The sequence below is a fragment of the Salmo salar genome, chromosome 13 (genome assembly GCF_965601325.2).
Source record: "Salmo salar chromosome 13, fSalSal1, whole genome shotgun sequence".
Taxonomy (NCBI): Eukaryota; Metazoa; Chordata; class Actinopteri; order Salmoniformes; family Salmonidae; genus Salmo; species Salmo salar.
Window position 1 is genome coordinate 23,225,076 of NC_138303.1, and position 25,885 is coordinate 23,250,960.

The following is a 25,885-nucleotide window of genomic DNA, read 5'->3' on the forward strand; positions in this document are numbered from 1 at the left end:
TAATTCTCCAAAATGCAAAAAGGCTGTCGCTGTGTTCGAAGCGTGAAGGGCCTTTAAACTAAATTTTGACTGCACTGGGCCTTTAAAATATCCAATCTGTGGGAAGATCTCAATTGTAACCTTCTCGTATCCTCCTCGCGTCCTCTTTTCTCTTTCTCGAAACCCATTGGAGGAGACGATCAGAGGGGAGGGACTTCTAGCTTTCTTGTCCAATGGGTTTTGAGAAGGATACGAAGAGAGAGGGCGCAAGAAGTTAGAAATGGAGATCTTCCCGGAGATTCGAGTCTCGAGCTAGCTAAACGTGACGGTAGCGAGAGTGGGAAAAAAACAAACAAGATACAACCTGAAAGTCGTGTCAACTGAGACGTTCGAGACTGAAGTCTGAAGATTTTATTCAGTGGGAGCTACCTTGAAAAGATAGAAAAGCCACTAATACTGGACATACGAGACAAGATAAAAACATGTTCAAAGAACGGAAAGCGGATGCTTAACGAAAAAAAACTCCTCCTATTTCTGGTGGTGACTTCACTTCAATGCAGGTGGTAGAGTGTCGAAACGAGTGAATTTAGAAGCTTCAGAGCGTTAGCTTTGTCGCGAGATAACTTTGAATATTAAGGGACGGTTCATGAGCAAGTAGCTTAACCAATAATCGTGTTAGCTAGCAATCTAACTAAAGTTATTTTAAGGCCACTTGAGTCTCGACTGGAAGTTGGCACTTTGAGGTATTAATTGTATAACTAGCTAACGTTAGCATGCGAGTTCGACCACATATCAGCAGGTAGCTAGCATAAGGAAACCACTATTTTTCTTTTTAACTGAGGATTTCCCTACGGTAAAATTGGAGTTGTTATAAGTGAACCCGCTCTCTCAAACCAAATCAGAACAATGTTATCGAACGCTCAGAACCAGAACCAACCGGCCTTTCCGAACCAGCAACAACAGCAAGCGCCAAATCTGAACTCTGCCCCCTTTACTCCGTTTTTCGTCAAACCCCACAACCCTCTTCAAATAAAAAAGAATGCCATAACTGACGACTACAAAGTTACAAGTCAAGTCCTTGGCATGGGCATAAATGGGAAAGTATTGGAGATATTCCAAAAAGGAAGTGGAGATAAATACGCTCTGAAGGTAATGTGTTTTGTGTATTCTTGTGATTTGAGACTGTATACTAAAACGTAAACTGTCCAAGTGAAACAATGTAATTTTAAAGAATGGGGCTTTTATAGCCGTGCATATTTGAACTCAATCGAGTGTGATTCTTTTTTTCCCCCCATCCCACTTATGAATGACCAATTATGGTATTGCACTGCCATTCTGCAAAAGGTCTTTCATTTGGACAGAAAAAATGCTTAGGAATTCCTCAAAACATACCCACGCTTTTCAAAGCACACAATGCACCACCTTATTCCATTTCCAGAGTGGCAGTTGAATAAGTTCACGAGTGTCACTTGCAACTTTGTTACCGTATAATGTTATCAATGTGATTGATCTATCTGAAGGCGAGAGAAACGCACACCTGTTTAGGCGAGGCGCTGGCTAGCGGAGTATAATATTTGAAAAAGAAAAGGAGAGCTCCACACTCTAGGAGCTCTGATACAATCATTTTATAACCAACATTTCGACCCTGTCAAGGTTAGTTATAAAATGATTGCATCTGAGCTCCTAGGGTGTGCAGCTCTCCTTTTCTTTATCAATGTGATATAGCCTAAGCCTAGATGATTTGAAGTGCAATAGGTATGTTGCACCGACATTTTCAGTGAGTGCATTCACATTGTGTTCAAGTTTTCAATTCCATTTGAGTGAGAAAGAAATCTGTTTACTCCTATACTGCTCACAAGAGAGCAGACCAGAGTACCTCTGAGGCCTAGTTAATCTCTTGTGGGTGCCACTTCCTCTCTGAGGCCCTGACTGTACACTAGAAATCCTATGATTCATATCCGACCATCAGGATTGCTGATAATGTAATCAAGAGCAATGATTTTCTCTAAGGTCAGCCTCTTCAAAATGGGAACACTTTCTGATCCTATTTTAATGTCTGCATTTAGGCCTAGTTGGTGCTGTTGTTTAGTGTCAACATTGCTTTCAACCAGGGCTTTTCTTTGCTGGTGTTCGTGATCGTCATACCGCAGCTGTCATTCTGGTCCCCAAATAGCTCTGGCCTCTTGTCTACCCTGAAGCAGATACGGAAACTAACAAAAGGTCTTCTGCTGCCATTATTTGACTTGGCCTATCAACTAGCAGTAACTTCTACAGAAAAGGGTGTACAACATTTTTTGTGAATGACAGACAGTGCAGCAGAGGAAATATGTCATTGTTTATTAAATACTCTGAAAAATGAAAGCACATTGTGTCTAACACATTATCATTGATCTGTAGGCCTATTTATATAACACAGTTAAATAGTCATTCTGTGTCTTTGCCCTGACATTATTGACTTAGTAGGTTGTGCTTCAGGTACAGGCATATTCAGCAACTGTCAGATTCAATGAGTCACGAATAATCCATTGTTTGTGAAAATGTTTCGGAATAAAACTCATCCGTTTGTTTTTTGCTTCAGCTTTTATAACAGAGGTTCCCAGGAAACGTTTCAGAAAAAGGCCGATGTTTTTCAAATAATGTATGACAACTGTTATTTCTGAAATTCAGAAACTGATTTGCCACTCGTTTGTTCGCTTCAGTGCATTGTCCTTTGTCAACCCTAAGATAATCTCTAGATCATTGACAGACTTGAAACAAACAGATGTCCCATGCTGGTTTCTAGGTTTCCCAGATAAGCCCTAAACAATAGCAGCATCCTGCCACCTCTCTCCATTCACCTCACACACTCCTCATCTCACAGACACTCTTACCTTCTTTCATTGCCCCTCAGGGCAGTGTTTCTGCCTGCTGAGCCCCAGTGTTAGCCTTCAGGCAGAGATAATTTAAAATTGATAACTTCCCCAGATATTTCCTCAGTCTGCTCCTCTGGGATCTATTGGTCAGCCCTGATGCATGTATCCCCCTCCTCCTGCTCTGATTGGGCGACCAGGGTTGGTGGCATTGTGATGCTGAGCACAGCTTGACTTTGCAGTGGAGATGAGGATGAGGTGTCAGATGTGTATATGGCAGTGGTGTCAAACTCATTCCATGGAGCGCCTAGTATCCAGCTTGTATCACATCCGGCCGTGATTGGGAGTTCCATCCATTGGGAGTTCCATTGGCCCAGCGTTGGCCGAGGTAGGCCGTCATTGTAAATAAGAATTTGTTCTTAACTGACTTGCCTAGTTACATTTAAAAAATAAGTGTCTGCAGGTTTTTCCCTTTCAATTAAGCCCTAGACAACCAGGTATGGGGAGTTCCTTACTAATTAGTGACCTTAATTCATCAATCAAGTGCAAGGGAGGAGCAAAAACCCGCTCTCGGCCCTCTGTGGAATGAGTTTGACACCTCTGGTATATGGGTTTATTGATCAGCTTGTAATTGTCACTAGCTCGGTGATATGGACAGGTCCATATCGCAACAGAATTAATAACGATACTTTTAACTTTTTTTAAACCTTTTAAACTACTACTAGTTTGTTGTAGCCATCAATTGTCCCATTAACAATAACACATATTAGCAAACTTATTTCATTTCAAACTTCACATTTCTTTGGATATAGGCTACTTATCATAATGAACGATATCAGGAAAATGCTCACGATAAGTGGTCGTTGCCGTTCATTTTCGGTTTATCGCCCCTCAGCTCTAATTGTGACCAGGGCTTTGACTGTCAGGACCCTTAAGCTGGTATGCTGTAGAAGAGCTTCATTGATCAGTGTTGTATTTTACAAATTGCCTAAAGGAGGAATTGCACAAGAACAGATGTAATTCTTCCTTTCCCACATAGTCTATATAAGGCTAAAGATTTATATCTGAATAAAGACTCAAGATCATGAACCTCTGAATATTTGTGACCTCTCAAATCCTTCCTTTTCTACTGCGTCCAAAACCTTGAGGATGAGCGCTTTGCTTTTAGGCTTAGTCTACACCCTTTCCTCCGCTGCCCGGGCCAGGCTAATACTATTAGGCCTAATGGGGATAGAGAGAAGAGCACATGTTCCCTTTACAACATTTGATTAATTGGCCACGGCTTTGTTCTTACTCTACCTTAAAGCGCAACTGAAAGCAATAAACAACTTTTCTGATCAAAAACGGCCTATGTGGCATCGATATTAGTCAAACATTTATTCTAGTGTCAAAATTGACTACGAAGTAAATAGCATAATTTTGGTCAGTCTCAGCCAAAATGTAGTTTTGTCATGAGTTACTTTAGGGTTGGGTTTTGATTTTGACAATGCTCACTTGCCCACTAACATCAGGATACACAGCTGCGGTGATTGTGCTCTATACAATCCTACCGCAGAACACACAGACAGTAGGACAGACCAGCCCAGCAGCATTCTGCACTTATTTACTTGATGTAAAATTGAGTGGCTAAAACCTCTGCAAAAATGTCAATTAATGACAGATTCTTTTGTTTTGTTGGTATCTTAGATTCATTCTGACTATTTTGAGGAAGTGATACTGGCTTTGTTCCTGTCTCATGGGTGGACTAACACCATTAACTGCCACATCGAACCCCCCCAGACTGAAATCTTGTTTTTCTTTAAAGAGCAACAGAGAGAACATGTGGAATCGGTGTGTTTAGTCGCTCAAAGTCAAGATCATCTACAATCTGAAGCTGAAAGGTTTGCTATTAGTAACCCCATCCCTGCTGTCTCTTTCTTCCCTGCTTGGCCCATCCTAATACTATTAGCTGGGGGAGAAAAAGCCTATGTCTAAAGCATAAAACAACCTGAGAATCTGACTGTTGATAGGTGCATCACAGTAGGAGGCCTTCTTTTGCTAGAACAAAAGATGTACCTGCTGGGTACCGACGAACCTGCTGCTTTTACTTGTGGATTCACAATGCTCGGCAGTGGTCGATAACTTGACTTTGAGCCAATCAGAGGGCATGAACCTTCGCGTGGGGGAGCTGACACCATTGTTCTAACTAAAACAATAAAGCTGCAAAAAAAATCTAGAGCAATTCTTTACATCTTTTATGTCTAAGGAGTTTTGTGCTTGAATGATTTTTGATCATGTTTGTTAGCTTGCTAACTGAGCAAGGTAGTCACACACACTTCTTATGAAATGAATGGGGTGGTAAGTGCAGCACAATGCACGCAACACTAAATGCTTTACCAAGCTAGCTATCTGGCCACTGTAGCTAGTAATATAATTAAATCACAATAGATTAGTTTCCATGAAGTAGCTGGCTGCCAAGTGTCAATGCAGTATCTTTACCTAGCTAGCACAACAGCTAGCGAGTCATGCTAACGTTAGCCAGCTAGCAAAAATGTGTATATATAGGCTGTATGTGATTATGGATAGTGAATATAATTGTTTCTTTGTGATCTCGCTAGCTTGTTATATAATCAGCTAGCTAGCAAACATTGACTATACCAGGGGTATTCAACTCTTACCCTACGAGGTCTGGATCCTGATGGTTTTCTGTTCTACCTGATAATTAAATCAACCTGTCCCAGTTCTAAATTGGTCCTCAATTTTAGAGGGGAACAATGAAGAAATGTTGTGAAACTGGCATCAAGATCCAGAGTTGAGTTTGAGGGGACTAGACCCTAAAGCAACACAGACATCCATTGCCAAACAATGCTACTGCCACCTGGTTTGGAGTATTTTAACAGGGCTTTGGCTGATGACTTTAAGGTCTTTGCTGTGTGAACACACAAAGACATTGACTGCCGACACTGTACAGAGGTGCTAAGTACTGTGGGCAGGCAAACATTTTGACAGTCCTTCCGGTGTGTCTGAGCTCTAAAAGTAGCCTGGTGCGAGAGGCCAGAGATGACTGGAGGATTACTCGGTCTGGATTCGTACAGCACCATGCTCCACGCAGACACTCAACTTTATTGGGCAGGTGTCCTGAGACGGGCAAACCAGAGAGACCTCCCTGGAATGACGAACCACCATTTTAGATGGCCTTTCCCTCTTTGGATAGGGGTTTACCTACTAGCCTAGCCTCAGATCTGTATGTGCTTTAGCCTCTGATTATCAAGTGGGCTCTTGAGCATAGTTGTGTGTGTATGTTCATATATATATATTTGTGTGTCAGAGATTCTGTGCTGGAAATGGAACAACATTGCCCTTCCCGACAGTGTCCTTTCAGAGGCTGTTGTGTAAGCAGAGCAGACTTTTCTCTGTCTGCAAATGCCTGTCGATATACGGAGGGAAGATTCTTCCCGTATCTCTGCCAATGGCTAGGCTGTCTGTGAGGAGGGAAGAGACTCCTTCCTGTTTTTGCCTGTATGAATTCTCAGCTAACTGGAATAGCAAAATACTAAATCTTACGATTTAAACTGACTGGGCTGGTAGTGTTCTCCCCTGATTAAAAAATAATAAATAAAAAAAAAAGACAATAAAAAATTCAGCAGATCTGAAATTTGGTCAGTGCCTACATTTTTGGGGACGGAACATTGGTCACGACATCTAAAACATAGATGTTGTGACTAGTGATGCACCGATATGACATTTTTGGCCGATATCGATGTCCAATTTATTTTCTTTGCCAAAAAAAACAATACCAATAACCACATTTAAAAATTTGTGACCTTTTTAAGCGTTCTAGTACAGTTAAATAGTGTACACACACACACACACACACACACACACACACAGCGGTCTAAGGCACTGCATCTCAGTACAAGAGGCGTCACTACAGTCCCTGGTTCGAATCCAGGCTGTATCACATCAGGCCGGAATTGGGAGTCCCATAGGGCGGCGCATAATTGGCCCAGCGTCGTCCGGGGTAGGCCGTCAGTGTAAATAAGAATTTGTTCTTCTAACTTGCCTAGTTAAAGTTTGCTCACACCACACTGACCAAAAAGTTATTTTGTTGGCATTTACGTATATCCCCATTACCAGTAAAACATAATCAAAACCTATTTCTTTCACTTGCTGTGCTGTTTCGTTGTTCAGTCGTTTCATTCTCAACCAGGATTTCTATGGAACGCCGTTTGCGTGTCAAACAATATACACGTCAAATAACTAGAGGTCGACCGATTTATGCTTTTTCAACTCCGATACCGATTTATTGGAGGACCAATAAAAGCTGATATCGATTCAGTATTGTTGTAATTGTCATATATGCGCCTATTACAACAATACTGAATGAACACTTATTTTAACTTAATATAATACATCAATTTAGTCTCAAATAATGAAACCTGTTCAATTTGGTTTAAATAATGAAAAAACAAAGTGTTGGAGAAGAAAGTAAAAGTGCAATATGTGCCATGTAAAAAAGATAAGGTTTAAGTTCCTTGCTTAGAACATGAGAACATATGAAAGCTGGTGGTTCCTTTTAACATGAGTCTTCAATATTCCCAGATAAGAAGTTTTAGGTTGTAGTTATTATAGGACTATTTCTCTATATACCATTTGTATTTCATATACCTTTGACTATTGGATGTTCTAATAGGTACTTTAGTATTGCCAGCCTAATCTCGGGAGTTGATAGGCTTGTAGTCATAAACCGCGCAATGCTTGAAGCATTGTGGAGAGCTGCTGTCAAACGCATTAAAGTGCTGTTTGAATGAATGTTTACGAGCCTGCTGCTGCCTACCGCTGCTCAGACTGCTCTATCAAATCATAGACATAATTATAATATAATAACGCGCAGAAATACGAGCCTTAGGTCATTAATATGGTCAAATCCGGAAACTATCATTTCGAAAACAAAACGTTTATTCTTTCAGTGAAATACGGAACCGTTCCGTATTTTATCTAACGGGTGGCATCCATAAGTCTAAATATTGCTGTTACATTGCACAACCTTCAATGTTATGTCATCATTACGTAAAATTCTGGCAAATTAGTTCCCAACGAGCTAGGCGGCCCAAACTGTTGCATATACCCTGACTCTGCGTGCAATGAACGCAAGAGAAGTGACACATTAATTTCTTTTCACTAAATACACAGAAGTATATTTTTTTAAACCTGCATATTGATTTTAAGAGGCATTCATGTTTATGATTAAGTACATTCGTGCCACGATTGTGCTTTTTTCGCAAATGCACTTTTGTTAAATCATCCCCCGTTTGGCGAAGTTGGCTGTCTTTGTTAGGAAGAAATGGTCTTCACACAGTTCGCAACAAGCCCGGCGGCCCAAACTGCTGCATATACCCTGACTCTGTTGCACAGAACGCAAGAGAAGTGACACAATTTCCCTAGTTAAAAGAAATTCATGTTAGCAGGCAATATTAACTAAATATGCAGGTTTAAAAATATATTCTTGTGTATTGATCTTAAGAAAGGCGTTGATGTTTATGGTTAGGTACACATTGGTGCAACGACAGTGCTTTTTTGCGTCTGCGCTTGTTAAATCACCCGTTTGGTGAAGTAGACTGTGATTCAATGATAAATTAACAGGCACCGCATCGATTATATGCAACACAGGACAAGCTAGATAAACTAGTAATATCATCAACCATGTGTAGTTAACTAGTGATTATGTTAAGATTGATTGTTGTTTATAAGATACGTTTAATGTTAGCTAGCACTTTGGCTCCTTGCTGCACTCGCATAACAGGTAGTCAGCCTGCCACGCAGTCTCCTCGTGGAGTGCAATGTAATCGGCCATGATCGGTGTCCAAAAATGTCGATTACCGATTGTTAAGAAAAGTTGAATTCGGCCCTAATTAATCGGGCATTCCAATTAATCGGTCGACCTCTGCAAATAACACTATTTGACATGTCATATAAGCTTGTTGACCAATCAGGACCTGAATATGACTGCACGTCACATAATAATTGAATGCGTTCATACATTTTTTTACATAATTATTACACATTGATTACACTCACTCCTATTTCATATGTCACAACGATTCATCGATACGTATGCTATGATGCTGGTAAAGTTGTCTTGCACACCTACAGTGCTGGTCATAAAAATAAATTAAAGCTAGCTAGCTCATGGATGCAAACAATGTTCTTCCCCATAAACATAGCAAAACAACAACTGTTTCAGGTGTCATCTAAAATAACCCTAATTTATAAGACATTTCTTATTTGATTAATGGTGGTCGGACCATTTATGTGAAGCTAGCCACAATAAGGATTAGCCACAATAGTGGACTTTGCGGTTAACCTTCCAAATCAAAGTATGTAATTGACAGTGATGCAAATGAATACAAATAGTATAGTTATGCCATAATTGAATAGATCACGCTAAATAAGGTTGGAATGTTATATAAAATCAACAAAATACAATTTTGGTAATTTGACAATGTTGAAATCACACTGTTATACTTTAGAATTGCATTGGGGGCATACTTATTTCACAGCCTTACCCCATGTCATTGATCCACAATCCATAGGTATCAGTCTACTCAGTGACATCCAGAAACCATTAGCATCGTAGCTCTTATTGCGGGACTCTGAAACAACAGAGTTGAGCCACATTTATTTTCAACCTATGTGTATTGAACACTTTGGGTTCTGATAACTCCTGAGGAGGATGTTGTGAAAAAAGACATTGAGTAGACTGATACCCCATTTCATTGATCCACAATCCTTAGGTAAAGTTGTACAGTGCAATATAAATGTCAATACACCCAATAGGCTGACGAGGGAGGTGATTTCACACGTTCACAGTCCCGCTATAAGAGCTACAATGCTAATGTTTGCGTAAACTCTTCAGTTGTGTTCTGTGGGTGTCACCAAGTACACTGATACCCCATTTCATTGCTTCACATTTCAATCTTGTTTAACATCATCTAGTCTAAATATGGCATGATTCCACCAATTGTAACCTTCAGCGTCACTTTCAAATAGGGACTTTTATTTTGAAGGCAACCGTAAATTCCACTATTGTGCCTAATCCTTATTGTGCCTAATCCTTATTGTGCCTAATCCTTATTGTGGCTAATCCTTATTGTGGCTAGCTTCACAACACATAGTCCGGTCCGAGCCTCACTAGCCAGATGAAGCTAGCTGGCTGCTTATAACATTAGCTTTGGACAACAGGGTTAAGTAGCTGGCTAGCCATTTATTTTCATGAAGTAGTTGAACAACAAGTGGCTACCTAGCTAATACTTACTCACAAGGAGTCCTAAATCATTGCTAAGAATAATGAAAATGACTGCAGTTTCTACTGGTCATTGTTTTCAGGCTGGTTGTATTTGTGCTAGCTTGGTACCAAGCTAAAGCTAGCTAGCTACCCCAGAAGTTGTGGTCGAACAAATATTGCTTTATTACCAGCACGGTATTGTAAACACATCCTTCGTGGCCGGTCTTTGCTTGTTTGCAGACTTTTTTTGTACAGCTTTGACAGTGCTACTGCTAGTAGTGGTGGCGCCTGGCCTGCACGTGCAAATTCTGCACACACAACATTCTATAATACAACTGTGTTATTTGACGTGTCAAGTTAAAGGCTTATTTAACGCATCAAATAATGTTATTTGACATGCATCTTTTTTGACACGCATAGACCCAAATGGCATTCCATAGTATGTTGTGAAGCTAATAGCAGTGACGCTATTACTGTGTAACTCCGGTAGGGAAACATCTGAAAAATAGCGCACTTGGTAGTGTGTACCGGTGCTCGACCAGTCGCGTAAGCCAACATCACCGACGACAGAGAACGGTTGATTGTCAAGGGCAATGAATTCCATTATCTTGGCGATTTAAGGGATTTCTCCTTTGCGTTGTCTCGCAGAATTTTTTTTACTCTTTCAAATGGTTGCTCGAGCCACACAGCAGACGTGTTAGGTTAGAAATGCTGTTTTGCAAGTGTAGCTCCACATTTTGTGGCGTCATTACGTCATGTACCTACGTTATATAGGTATGCACGTCAGCTTTGACATTGGTTTTGCACATCGGCATTAAACTAGACATCGGGCCGATACCAATGTTGGCATTTTTAGCTAATATCGGCCGATTCCGATATTGTGCATCCCTAGTTGTGACCAATGTTCCCTCAAATTCTTTCCATCACAGCAAATTTTAGGTCTGCTGAGCGCAAACTTGAACGCTGTGAAAATTCTCTGCAACTGTGAACACTGAAGCTGTACCCGCTTTAAGTTCGTTTTAAGTGGCCAAGTAGGCTACTGTTGCTGTTTTGATCATAGTGTAGGCATACCAGGGTGGCCTACCATAAACTATGGCGAAAATGCATCCCATATAATTTTAACATGGCAATAGCTGTTCTATTATTCAGCCTACAGTAGCAGCCAATGTGTGTGGTGTTTAATGTAGGCCTACATTCCATGAGACATTTGAAAAAAAACATGCAGGGCTTTACATGAACCTGTTTATCCACTTGTCCTTCAGACAAGGTGACTGAACATGTTTGGTTTGCATGAAACCACTTTACAAAATAAAATAAACAGAATCAGACACATTATGCTACCCCTCTGTCTATTGGCTATTTAGGTTATTCAAGGCTGTTTCAAAATACAACACTACCCCTTTAAGACAAACCAGATCTTTTACCTGACTCGCTTTTCAAAGATGTCTAGAAATGGGCACATTTTGTGCAGTTGTAGGACGACCACTGTAAACAGGCCAGTTCAAAGTAAATGGCAGAGATCCATAAATGGCAATGGTCTATTTGCATATAAGCCTACTGCAGCTCTGATTGCCTATGCCGCACCGGACTGTGTAGAGTACAGGCTGAATTGTGTGCAATAGAATCCTACTCCTATGCCTTCTGCCTACAACAACATTTCTTGCATAGTTTGTTTCGGTATGTTGCGTTGAAAGTGGCTAATATTGCATTGATTCGATCACAATTGACACTGTAATGGGAAACATTGATAGTGTTAACTAACAGGGAAAACTCTAGAAAGTTGAGTGAAGTTCAATCTCCTGCTTCTCTCCATGGGCTGATATTTATTCTGTGCTTTGTGCAGTTCTCATTGCAAGGCTCAGATGGCCCATAAACATGTCTGACGTGTGTGGGTACATACGCGTGGTTGGTGTGTGTTATGCTGAGGGAATGACAGTGCCAGCTGTACAGAGCCCCCTCCTCCCAGGGATACTGAATGACGTCAGGGAGTGACTCTTGTTTGTTGATGTGCAAGTGGGGTAGGCTACAAATTAGGGTTTGGCGGTATCCAGATTTTCATACCCCATACCGTTTCTGTATCAAACCGGGTATATGGTATAACTGGAAGTGCACGCAAGGGGCACCATTACATTTTATTTTATATACAGTACTTTTAAAAAATTCAGACACCTATTCATTCCAGGGTTTTTCTTTATTTTTACTATTTTCTACATTGTAGAATAATAGTGAAGACATCAAAACTATGAAATAACACATGGGATCATGTAGTAACCAAAAAATTGTTAAACAACTCAAAATATATTTGATTCTTCAAAGTAGCCACCCTTTGCCTTGATGACAGCTTTGCACACTCTTGGCATGATCTCAACCAGCTTCATGAGGTAGTCACCTGGAATGCATTTCAATTAACAGGTGTGCGTTGTTAATTTGTGCAAATTCTTTTCTTAATGCTTTTCCCAAATAGCCCTATTTGGTAAAAGACCAAGTCCATATTATGGCAAGAACAGCTCAAATAAGCAAAGCGAAACAGCAGTCCATCATTACTTTAAGACATGAAGGTCAGTCAAAGCGGAAAATTTCAAGAACTTTGAACAGTCGCAAAAACCATCAAGCGCTATGATGAAACTGGCTCTCATGAGGGTTGCCACAAGAAAGGAAGACCCAGAGTTACCTATGCTGCAGAGAATAAGTTCATTAGAGTTACCAGCCTCAGAATTTGCAGCCCAAATAAATGCTTCACAGAGTTCAAGTAACAGACACATCTCAACATCAACTGTTCAAAGGAGCCTGTGAATCAGGCCTTCATGGTCGAATTGCTGCAAAGAGGACACCAATAAGAAGATACTTGCTTGGGCCAAGAAACACGAGCAATGGACGTTGGACCGGTGGAAATCTGTCCTTTGGTCTGGAGTCCAAATTTGCGGTTTTTGGTTCCAACCGCCGTGTCTTTTGTGAGACGCAGAGTAGGTGAATGGATGATCTCTGCATGTGTGGTTCCCACCATGAAGCATGGAGGAGGTGTGATGGTGTGCTTTGATGGTGACACTGTCAGTGAATAATACAGAATTAAAGGCACACTTAAACAGCATGGCTACCTCAGCATTCTGCACTAATACGCCATCCCATCTGGTTTGTGCTTAGTCCCACTGTCATTTGTTTTTCAACAGGACAATGACCCAACACACCTCCAGGCTGTGTAAGGGCTATTTGACCAAGGAGAGTGATGGAGTGCTGCATCAGATGACCTGGCCTCCACAATCACCCAGGCCTCAACCCAATTGAGATGGTTTGGGATGAGTTGGACCGGAGAGGGAAAGGAAAAGATGCTGAGCACTTGTCAGCTTATGTGGGAACTCCTTCAAGACTGTTGGAAAAGCATTCCTCGTGATGTCGTCCCGTGTGGCTCAGTTGGTAGAGCATGGTGTTTGCAACGCCAGGGTTGTGGGTTCGATTCCCACGGAGGACCAGTACGGGAAAATAAATGTATGAAATGTATGCATTCACTACTGTAAGTCGCTCTGGATAAGAGCGTCTGCTAAATGACTAAAATGTAAAAAAATAATAATAATTATGTGAAGCTGGTTGAGAGAATGCCAAGAGTGTGCAAAGCTGTCATCAAGGCAAAGGGTGGCTACTTTGAAGAAACTCAAATATAACATCTATTTTGATTTAACACTTTTTGGTTACCACATGATTCCATGTGTTATTTCATAGTTTTGGTGTCTTCACTATTCTACAATGTAGAAAATAGTAAAAATAAAAACCCTTGAATGAGTAGGTGTGTCCAAAGGATGGGATTGAATGTCTCTGCTGTAACCAAGATGCTTTACCTTGACATCTAGCCACTTACAGTCGTATGAAAAAGTTTGGGCACCCCTGACAATTTCCATGATTTCCATTTATAAATAATTGGGCGTTTTGGATCAGCAATTTCATTTTGATCTATCAAATAACTGATGGACACAGTAATATTTCAGTAGTGAAATGAGGTTTATTGGATTAACAGAAAATGTGTAATATGCATCAAAACAAAATTAGACTGGTGCATAAATTTGGGCACCCCAATAGAAAAATCACATCAATATTTAGTAGAGCCTCCTTTTGCTAAAATAACAGCCTCTAGACGCTTCCTATAGCCTCTGAGTGTCTGGATTCTGGATGAAGGTATTTTGGACCATTCCTCCTTACAAAACATCTCCAGTTCAGTTAGGTTTGATGGTTACCGAGCATGGACAGCCCGCTTCAAATCTTCCCACAGATTCTCAATGATATTCAGGTCTGGGGACTGGGATGGCCATTCCAGAACATTGTACTTGTTCCTCTGCATAAATGCCAGGGTAGATTTTGAGCACTGTTTTGGGTCGTTGTCTTGTTGAAATATCCAGCCCCGGCGTAACTTCAACTTTGACTGATTCTTCAACATTATTCCCAAGAATCTGCTCATATTGAGTGGAATCCATGCGACCCTCAACTTTAACAAGATTCCCGGCACTTGCCACACAGCCCCACAGCATGATGGAACCCCCACCAAATTTTACTGTGGGTAGCAAGTGTTTTTCTTGGAACGCTGTGTTCTTTTGCCGCCATGCATAACGTCCCTTGTTATGACCAAATAACTCAATCTTTGTTTCATCAGTCCACAGCACCTTATTCCAAAATGAAGCTGGCTTGTCCAAATGTGCATTTGCATACCTCAAGCGACTCTGTTTGTGGCGTGTGTGCAGAAAAGGCTTCTTCCGCATCATTCTCCCATACAGCTTCTCCTTGTGCAAAGTGCGCTGAATTGTTGAACGATGCACAGTGACACCATCTGCAGCAAGATGATGTTGTAGGTCTTTGGAGGTGGTCTGTGGGCTGTTTTTGACCGTTCTCACCATCATTCGCCTTTGCCTCTCCGATATTTTACTTGGCCTGCCACTTCTGGCCTTAACAAGAACTGTGCCTGTGGTCTTCCATTTCCTCATTATGTTCCTCACAGTGGACACTGACAGCTTAAATCTCTGCGATAGCTTTTTGTAGCCTTCCTCTAAACCATAATGTTGAACAATCTTTGTTTTCAGGTCATTTGAGTTGTTTTGAGGCCCCCATGTTGCCACTCTTCAGAGGAGAGTCAAAGAGAACAACAACTTGCAATTGGCCACCTTAAATACCTTTTCTCATGATTTGGATGCACTTGTCTATGAAATTCAAGGCTTAATGAGCTCACCAAACCAATTGTGTGTTCCAATTAATCAGTGCTAAGTAGTTACAGGTATTCAAATCAACAGAATGACAAGGGTGCCCAAATTTTTGCATAGCCTATTTTTCACATCTGATTTAATTTCATACAACTTAATATTGCTACACTAAACTTTGTCTGGACAATACCCCAGGACTCGGCTTTTATTAGAAAATGAATGGCATGCCACTGTGATCATTTTCTGTGACGACAGAGTAAATTATTATGCAGCCTCAGAGGGGTGCCCAAACTTTTTCATACGACTGTAGATGGCAAGTTAGCAAACCAAATGCATAGCTGGAGCTTTGACACATCTTAGATTTCTTAGTTATAAGCAGGGGCGTAGCACGCACCCCCGATATTGAAAATCATTCAGTTGGTATTTTGAAATACCCCGGTAAACAGTATATCGCCTAAGCCTATTACGCACAGTAAATAGGGCCAGGAGTACGCAACACCACTGACACCTTGGGCCTTGACCCTCCGACATGCATTAACTTGTCCCACCCTAGTCAACAGCCAGTGGAATCGCGTGGCGCGAAATACAAATACCTCAAAAATGCTATAACTTAAATTTCTCAAACATATTACTATTTTACACCATTTTAAAGACAACTCTCGTTAATCTAACCACATTGTCCAATTTCAAAAAGGCTTTACAGCGAAAGCAAAACATTAGATTATGTCAGGAGAGTACCCTGCCAAAAATAATCACACAGCCATTTTCAAAGCAAGCATATATGTCACAAAAACCAAAACCACAGCTAAATGCAGCACTAACATTTGATCTACATCAGATGACACTCCTAGGACATTGTTATACAATACATGCATGTTTTGTTCAATCAAGTTCATATTTATATCAAAAACCAGCTTTTTACATTAGCATGTGATGTTCAGAACTAGCATACCCACTGCAAACTTCCGGTGAATTTACTAAATTACTCACGATAAACGTTGACAAAATACATAACAATTATTTTAAGAATTATAGATACAGAACTCCTTTATGCAATCGCGGTGTCAGATTTTAAAATAGCTTTTCGGTGAAAGCACATTTTGCAATATTCTGAGTACATAGCCCGGCCATCATGGCTAGCTATTTTGACACCCACCAAGTTTGGGACAACCTAAACTCAAGAGCGTCTGCTAAATGACTTAAATGTAAATGTCATTGGAGGACTGGTGAGTGACCAACTTTTTCCACTCATCGTTTTTCGGTGGCTACAGCTAGAGATGCAGGTGTCATTTGGTTGGCTAGCAAGAAATGTGAATCGCTTTGCTAGCTATGCTGCACTTGAACGACTACTATCCATTTGGTTATATTCAGCCAGTGTTGTGAGTTCGTAAATTCGTCAGTTATTCTGCGCACTCTGATGAGAGTGCTCTGAAATCGTAGTAGATAGTCGGAGTGAATTTATGAATGAACAACAGTTAGTCACTGACGCTCTGGATAACGTGTTAGCAGCCTAACCAGCTCTGCTAGGGTGAGTAAAATGGTCAGTGAGGTGTTCTCTCATTTGTCTGGAAGTAGCTAGCCAACTTTAGCCAGTTAGCTTGGGTGCTTGACTGCCACTGTGAGGAACGCTGGGATAATACACCACCATCTACTTTACTGGAGTGTAAGGCCAGTCACGGCCTAACTACATTTAAATTACCTTCATTATTCCTGTTCCTCTATCCCCGAGCCTACTGACACTGGAGGAAATTGACCCAATTTTTTTTTTGGGTCAATCCAATGTATTTGGCATCAATCAAATGGGCGAGAAGGCAAGTTCACATTGTCAAAACGTGGGTTGGGACAAGCATGCATTGGCAGGCAAGCTGCATAAGGAAGATTAGGCTACCCCATCGTTTATCAGTGCAATTTTGACAGCCAACTAGCTGAAAAGATTGAGAGGGTTTGTCTAATGTTCACTCGTTAGAGTTTGCTCATCTCGCTCTGGCTTGCATTAGTTGATGTTGATGTGCGTACTTGAGGGAGACCTTTTTCATGGTGGTTTGATCAATAGGACTGTAAAGTTCCCAAATGTAAGGGGACTCCTGTGGTATTTGCAGAAATCCATTCGGGTGAATTTTGTGGCTTTTCACAAATGCCTTTGAGCTAAAGTTGCGCTGTTGCTACTGACTGTATACACAGTCCATTTCAAAGTGACTGATGGCAGGCCTGTGTGGCAATGGCTTATTTGCATAAAGGCCTACTGTAGCTCTGATTGGCTATGGCACACCGCTCTGCATAGACTCAGGTCTTGGATAAGACGGATATTTTATTTATTGCCGTGTTTAACCCTTAGCCCCGTGTGACCGTTTAGTCACGGTTATTAGGCTTCTCCAAGCTCTGCTGATGGTCATTGGTAGCCTACCAAACTTACTAACTGCCTGGTACTCAGCACTATTGTCCAGTGGTGGAAAAAGTACTCAATTGTCATACTTGAGTAAAAGTAAAGTTAACTTAATAGAAAATGACTTGTGAAAGTCACCCAGTAAAATACTACTTGAGTAAAAGTCTAAAAGTATTTTGTTTTAAATATTATTTAGTATCAAAAGTAAATGTTATTGCTGAAATGTAGATAAGTATCAATAGTAAAAGTATACATTTCAAATTCGTTATATTAAGCAAAACATACGGTACCATTTTTCTTTTTTTTTATTATTGTTTACGGATAACCAGTGTCACACTCCAGCACTCAGACATCATTTACAAACAAAGCATTTGTGGTTAGTGAGTCTGCCAGATCAGATGCCGTAGGGATGACCAGGGATATTCTCTTGATAAGTGTATGAATTGGACCATTTTCCTGTCAAAATGTAACTAGTACTTTTGGGTGTTAGGGAAAACATATGGAGTAAAAAGTACATTTTAATTTTCTTTAGGAATGTAGTGAAGTAAAAGTTGTGAAAAATATAAATGGTAAAGTACAGATACCCCCAAAAATTACTTAAGTAGTACTTTAAAGTATTTTTACTTAAGTACTTTACCCCACTACTATTATCACTCTGACATCAATACAAATGTTCCGAAAATCTAATCAAACACTTCACGAAAGCTCATGTTGCGCAACATTTCAATAGTCTATGCAATTGCGCGAGAGAACAGTGATGGCCTCTACTAAAAAGAGGGATCAACTTTCTATAGGCAAGGCATTCTATATTTATTTCTCTTACTTTCCTAATGTTAAGCACATTCCTAATTTACAACAGGAGTGTAGCCTACCTGGCTGGCATGAAAATAAACCACAGGGAAAAGTGTCCTCCATTCGCTATTAAGTGCATAGATGACATTTCCGCTGCCCCTGTTTCGTTAGAGGTGCATGATAATGGTCCATTCTAAATCAAAGCAAATTTCACACCTTTTTGCTTGTATATGTAAAGACAAGATTAAATTCAAGAATGGTCTGATAGGCTAATATTGTCACCCTTAACTTATATATTACTTGTGAATGATGCCCAGCATAAGAAACGATGCATTTTTTTGCGGATTTTTTTAATCATAGTCACACACCTCATGTAGCCAAGCCCATTAGGCCTGTATGTTTAATAAGCTTTAGTGATACAAAGTGGCCAAATAACTTCTTAAGATTAAGCACATTAATCCGCTTTACAGGGGTGTAGAGCATAACTGGCCTAAATAAGCAGCATGTGAGTTTCAAGTTTGGGTAAGAATTTTCACCACAAAAACGCACCTTTTCATAATAAAAGGCATTACATGCCTAATTGCATTTGCAGTCACTTTTGATAATGGTGTTTTCTGCTAATGGGACATTCGCGCGTATAGCCATCTACCATGTGTGTATTGCTGCGCGTATAATGTGAAGACATTTGAAGCTAAACGTTTTGATCTGTTGCGTTAGCCACATTACGTAAAACATTTTTGATGCTAGTAGTTGTAGCATCCCGCAACTGTTCCAGACTATGTTTGGAATATTTATTTCTCGGACAGAAAATAATAGGTCGACCTTTGTACTATGGGGGATAGTAGAATGAATTAAGCTAGTGTTTTTGCTGTTCGTTAGGCCTACTCATCTTGTTCGCTGACAAAGTAAATGTGGACAGTTTTTCCAATATCTTCAATATGCACCTCGGAATTGGATAAGAACACGTAGTTGCGTCCCTGATGTGTCTGCCTTCACTTGTAGCCTGTGCGAAAGACCCGATCATGTGATGGAGCGTGCAGCACTCAGGGAGAAGGGCACAACTGGCTGCGAAAGGCATGGATTTTTTTGTTGTTGTTGGGTGCATTACAGCCACACAAAGGGGATGCGGAGATTCTAGGCATTAAGTGCTTGTGAATGAGTGACTTATATAGAGTGTAAAACCTGCACAAAAAACATGCGTTTCAAGCGACTTTTCAAATTATCATTAATCTCATCATACAGCCTTACAATGTATAAAAAAATCAACATATAGCCCAACATTTTTAGAATAACTAAAGTTACATTAATCATAAAGAGGAATACCTGTTTCTTTGTTAACCACTCGACACAGAATAGCTGCATGTGCGCAATTCCTCAAATCGTTTGGAGAAAATATCCTTTCTGTTTTATTCAGCTTTGTTCAAAATAATGCAACTGAATTCTAAGCAAATCTTGTCTGCTAAAATTGTGTAGCACACAGCCATTTGGCGTAGCCAGATCAGGACCTAATATAAGGATAACTCAGAGTATTCAATTATGTTCTTTTGAAATATACATTTTCTTCATATCATGCTTCTTTGGATTTATTGTGTAGTTGTAGGCTATATAACATGGATGTATTAGACTTTTTTTAAATGTAGATTTTCCAAAGGTCTTCATCAGTGGCTTGTGTGTAAGCCAGTAGAAGCTTAATGTGTTTATGTTCATTAACGGTCAGTTACCGTGAGACCGACTTATTTGCTTGACAATCACCGGCTGATGACATTTCGTGACCACCACAACCCTAGGTATGACCATCTTAAAACAATTCCATATGTTAGCTTAGAAGCCCTGGGGGTGTATATGAACAGATTTGAATAACATTTCATGTTGCTAAAACACTGTCAGTTATACTTTTAAATGTCAGTCTTAATCTGTGTGTGTTCCTGAAGCCTTTCACTTCCATGAAACTGCTCTGCTACACGTGACTTAACTGGCCTCTACACTGTTCAAGTCTCAGGATGTGACACAGGCTAGTGGACGTTATCCACTTATAGTAATATAGTTTACAGCCAGCTTAATCTGGAAGAAGTACACATTGGAGAATTGATGCCAATCCAAGATTCCCTTTGATTAATGCATCTGACTGTAAAGTGTTAACCAATGTGTGTTTTGTTTACTAGCCTGTCACAGCAGGCATGACGAGGGTTAAGCCTTTACCTTATTCACCAGCTTGGTGTTTCATATGGTATTGTTCTTGCACTCCCAAAGTTGTAAGTAAAGTCTTTAGGTTGCGTAAGGCTGGCTCCGGAGCAGTAGCATCTGGGAAGAAGGGAAATTCTATTATGATGTCTGAGGCTGCCGTAATCAGATCTGAATGGCAGAGTCAGGGAAGTGACTCACTCTGGAAGGCTTTTGCTCCGTCATGGTTTGAGGTCTTCTTTAAACTCGTAGTAAACTGATGACGGAAAAGCCACTGCGTTGTTTCTCATTTAGAAACAAAGGTGACAAGTTAGATACTGAAAGTTTGAGACCCCTGGCCTGATGCATCCTCAGTAGTACAGGAAGTGGTACACTAGTCACTGGTTGGGGAGAAATCTAGACTACGTAACCTTTTTTGAAAGATGTCAGCAGCTCGGCTTTGTGTGGTTTACCATAAGTTTGCGTCATTGTTGGTTATTAGTTCAGGCCTAAAAATCCCCTTCTGATGCTGGGTAATTCTGACTGTCCGTCATATTGCTTTCACTTTTATGTAGAAGGCTGTTATAATCAGTGGTTATGAGAAAGAAGCCATGAAGATGAGTTGTAACCTCTGATTCCATCCTCACCCTTCTTATCTCCTCCCTCTCTTCAGATGCTGCAGGATTGTGTGAAGGCTCGTCGGGAGGTAGAGCTACACTGGAGGGCGTCGCCCTGCTCTCACATCGTACGCATCATGGACGTCTACGAGAACCTCTACCAGGGCAAAAAATGCCTGCTCATCGTCATGGAGTGGTAGGTCACACATGCGCACACACGCACACATCCTTTTAGCCTATGTTATTCAATGTTTTTTCTATCTTTTAGCATGGATGGCGGTGAGCTGTTTAGCCATATTCAAGACAGAGGGAACCAGGCATTCACAGAAAGAGGTAAAGGCATATTTTTTTTTATTTTTTTTTTGACCATTTGAATAATGTCTCCCTTCCCTCCACTGGTATTCAACTGTTCACTCGCTCAGTTATGCCTTGAACTCTTTCTCCTCTCTCCCACCCCCTATCTAGAGGCCTCTGACATTATGAAGAGTATAGGTGAAGCCATCCAGTACCTGCATGCCATTGATATTGCTCACAGAGACATCAAGGTAAAGCCTGTCTGAACAGAATTATACTGTACATGCCTTAAGGCAGAACAAATTTTATGTACATGTTTAGTCAAAAGATGTAATGCTATTTTCTCATCTCTCAGCCAGAGAATCTGTTGTACACCTCCAAAAGGCCAGACGCCCTCCTCAAACTCACCGATTTTGGGTTTGCAAAAGAAATCACCACACTCAACTCCCTGGCAACGCCATGCTACACCCCCTATTATGTTGGTAAGGGCATGCCCCTTGGTCTGCATGCTTGCTGTTCAACATGCTTACTGACTCTGTGGTTTATAATACACCCTAAATCTTGTTGGTGTAATTATTCATGAATACCTCAATGCCATTAATTTACTATGTTCTTTAAATATAATGCTTGAATTTATTTAGTCTTTTGGTTTTTCTCCCTCCTCTATCCCAGCTCCTGAGGTTCTTGGTCCAGAGAAGTATGACAAATCCTGTGATATGTGGTCTCTGGGCGTCATCATGTATATTCTGTAAGTGATACAAAATAGTTTGACAGCATGAATCAATAAAAATAACAGCATTTACAGGACGTAGCATGTTTTGGTTTGTGTAAATGTTCCTCTCCACCTCTCTCCCCAGGCTGTGTGGATATCCTCCCTTCTACTCCAACCACGGCCTGGCCATCTCCCCAGGGATGAAGAGACGCATCAGGAATGGACAGTACGAGTTCCCAAACCCAGAGTGGTCTGACGTGTCTGAAGAAGGTAATAAAAAGAAGCCGGGGTATTTATATGGGCCGAATTCAAAATTAATATCATGACATTGATGGGAATTATGTATAAAAAAAGAAACATTTTAATTTCACATACACTGGATAGGTGCAGTTTTAATTCTGTATGAATTGCTTACAATAGTTGTAACTCTGATTTCCTGTGTTTTTCTCTCTCCCAGCCAAGCAGCTGATCCGCCACCTGCTGAAGACTGAGCCCACCCAGAGGATGAGCATCACAGAGTTCATGAACCACCCCTGGATCAATGTAAGCACAGCACCCCTCTGTGTTCCCCCTAATATACCCTTTGGGCTAGGTGGTACACCCATTGAGCAACTGTTGCTGCAGTGTGTTTTGATCACAATGTAAGAGTACAAGGTTATTATTAAGAATATTTACAGAATCCAATACACTATGGTGTAAAAATACTTTTAAGTACTACTTCAGTTCTTTTTTGTGATATCTGTACTTTACTATTTATATTTGACAACTTTTACTTCACTATTTTTGTAAATAAAATAATGTACATTTTATTTCAATGCCTTTGATCTGGCGGACTCACTAAACACATGCTTCATTTGTAAATTACGTCTGAGTGTTGGAGTGTGCCCTTGGCTATCTAAAAATAAATAAATGGTACTGTCTGGTTTGCAGTGGAGTAAAGTATTTAAGTAAAAAAAAAATATATATATATAATTTTTTTTTTTTTTTTTTGCGGTATCTTTACTTTACTGTTGATCTTTTTGACAACTTCACAACATTCCTAAAGAAAATAATGTACTTTTTACTCCATACATTTTCCCTGACATCCAAAAGTACCAAGTATTACATGTTGAATGCTTATTAGCAGGACAAGAAAATGGTCCAATTCACACACTTATCAAGAGAACATCCCTGGTCATCCCTACTGCCCCTGATCTGGAGGACTCACTAAACACATGCTTTGTTTGCAAATTATGTCTGCGTGATGGAGTGTGCCCCTGACTATCCGTACATAATTTTAATTTTTTTTTAAAAAACAAGAATAGTGCCATCTGGTTTTCTTAATATAAGGAATTTGAAATGATTTATACTTTATTACTTTTGATACTTAAGTATATTTTAAACCAAATACTTTTACTCAAGTAGTATTTTACTGGGTGAATACTTAATAGTAAAAATGCCTTAAGGACAACGACGGCCTACCCCGGCCAAACCCAGGGTAGGCCGGGTGACGCTAGGCCAATTGTGCGCCGCCCTATCGGACTCCCAATCACAGCCGGTTGTGATACAGCCTGGAATCGAACCAGGGTCTGTAGTGACGCCTCTAGCACTGAGATGCAGTGCCTTAGACCGCTATGCTACTTGGGAGCCCTACTTATCAAGTATCCCCCAAGAGTTTCTGAATACTTTTCACATTTCCAGTTTTCTCCTATATTCACGTGCCTTGGTTTGACACAATGTGTTTTCTAAAGCTATGTGCTAATGCTAACCCATGCTGGTCTCCCTGCAGCAGTCTATGGAGGTCCCTCAAACCCCTCTCCACACCAGTCGTGTGCTGCAGGAGGAGCAGGACGTCTGGGAGGAGGTCAAGGTGAACACATGCACAGACACTGGCACTGTAGTGATTTCATAGCGTTCTTTCTGCTTCTGACTTGGATCCACACGGCTCTTCCATACTGATTTGAGCACAACAGTATCCTATTCTAGACATGGAAGCAAACACTATCTACACAATTGCGTATTTGCTTCTTTGGATTTTCTCTGTGCTTTACACATGATTTGAAATTGTTTCTATGTGATATGCTAATAGTGTTTTTTTATTTATTTATTTTGTATTTTTTTTACTAGGAGGAAATGACAAGTGCCTTAGCAACCATGAGAGTGGACTATGAGCAAATCAAAATCAAGACCATCAAGGACTCGACCAATCCGCTGCTGATGAAGAGAAGAATGAAGGCAAACAAAGCACTCACTGAAACACCGGGCCTGTGAAACAGACACACATACACACATGCGGTGAAAGAGAGCTAATAGGACAACCAGAGATTAAGGGGTGAAAGTCAGAATCTCAAGAAATATTATGTTTCCATTTTAGTTTTTAACTTCATTTTTAGCAGTTTTATTCTCATCGTTTTACCCCCTTTATTATTTTTTTTTTTAACATTGCCATTCAAGGTAAAGAACTATTTTTTTTTTGTCTTCAAAGAGATCAAATGTTTATCACATGGTATCTGTGAGGCAGTGGGTTTTGTTGTTGTTGATAACTATATGCGAGCCGACAGCACTGTAACTAATTCAGTATCTGACCCATCTCTGTTCTGTTTTCTTCAATGTTGATTCCCCTCAGTATTGGCCACATGGTTCTCATGATGATACTGTCGTGGGTAAGTAGCTGAGAGACCATGGAAACATCCAGTTATATACTGTGGTTAGCCCTGCTTTAAGGACATGGCTATGTCTACTATTTTTTTTCCTGCTATGCACTGGAAACACTACCTGTGCACTGAAGGGCCACATTAGTTTACTCTTCACAATGGGGGATGCAATGTTTTCTGTTTGTTTAATTGTATGTATTTTAGTTTATTGCTTTAGTTGTCATTCGTTGTATATACTTATTCACACCAACGGTATTAATTTTCTATTTGTTGTGTGGGACTTTTTGTTTGCCATGAACTCTTTGCTTTGTTTTAGATTGGACTTTTGAATTGTATCACTGAAATTGAATGGGTTTTCATTGTTGGTTGGGTTTGATTTCTTAGCCAACACACCTGTAGCCAGAGCTATAACTATAACCACCACCATTAAAGTGGGCTGACTGTTTAGAAACGAAGACTGTGTATTCTTTGAGGACATTGTGCCGAATCCTTACTTGAGACCTGTGCATGTAGCCTAACTTTTCACGCACCTCCCATTGACGTTATGCGTGATTGACACACATTCAAGGTCTGTGTACTAATCTCAAATTTGGATTTTTCCCAATGTGATGACAGTGAGGGAATATTCAAGCCACCTTGTGGTAGATGGTAGCGCAGGGACATTGTTATCCACTATCCACCCCATAGAATGAGCTCACAAAAGCCCATAGATGGTGTAGCCCACGTCACGTCCCCTGATGAGTCACAGATTAATGTTGATTGCACTCTTATGAATATCTTATCAGAGAATTCTCACTACAGAACTCTACAACATCAGTGTCACTAACTATCAGTTTACACACATCAGCAATGGTGTTGTTCAGGGTTTCTGCTGTGGTAGGTGATGGGAAACACTGAGGGTAAGGGCACCATTGTAATGCATGGGGGTATGGCGGTACACATATGAAATGTAGCACATCTAGTCTCAAACTGCTGTACTAATGTCCTGGCTGTCTTTTACTGTGGATTAAAACTCATACAAAGTC

At 40.4% G+C, this 25,885-nt stretch overlaps 1 protein-coding gene across 2 annotated transcripts; it reads left to right on the forward strand.

Annotated features, from left to right (window-relative positions):
• Positions 1 to 241: 241 nt before the first annotated feature.
• Positions 242 to 25,885, forward strand: LOC106566648 (MAP kinase-activated protein kinase 2). 2 transcript variants are annotated; one of them, XM_014134880.3, is made up of 10 exons: positions 242 to 1,128; positions 21,278 to 21,417; positions 21,490 to 21,554; positions 21,687 to 21,766; positions 21,871 to 21,997; positions 22,188 to 22,263; positions 22,373 to 22,497; positions 22,685 to 22,770; positions 23,996 to 24,076; positions 24,334 to 25,885. In XM_014134880.3, the coding sequence occupies exons 1-10, from the start codon at positions 886 to 888 to the stop codon at positions 24,475 to 24,477; spliced, it is 1,167 nt and encodes a 388-aa protein (XP_013990355.1). In that variant the 5' UTR covers positions 242 to 885; the 3' UTR covers positions 24,478 to 25,885. The 2 variants fall into 2 exon arrangements, with proteins under 2 accessions (XP_013990355.1, XP_013990357.1); XM_014134882.3 differs by having other exon boundaries at positions 23,999 to 24,076; positions 24,334 to 24,754.

What these genes read in the sequence shown, in the direction of transcription:
- LOC106566648 (XM_014134880.3), top strand. Translation starts at nt 886, where the DNA reads ATGTTATCGAACGCTCAGAACCAGAACCAACCGGCCTTTCCGAACCAG. An exon ending in CTGCTCATCGTCATGGAGTG is followed by an intron (nt 21,418 to 21,489) that starts GTAGGTCACACA and finishes TCTATCTTTTAG; the next exon opens with CATGGATGGCGGTGAGCTGT. An exon ending in ACGTCTGGGAGGAGGTCAAG is followed by an intron (nt 24,077 to 24,333) that starts GTGAACACATGC and finishes TTTTTTTACTAG; the next exon opens with GAGGAAATGACAAGTGCCTT.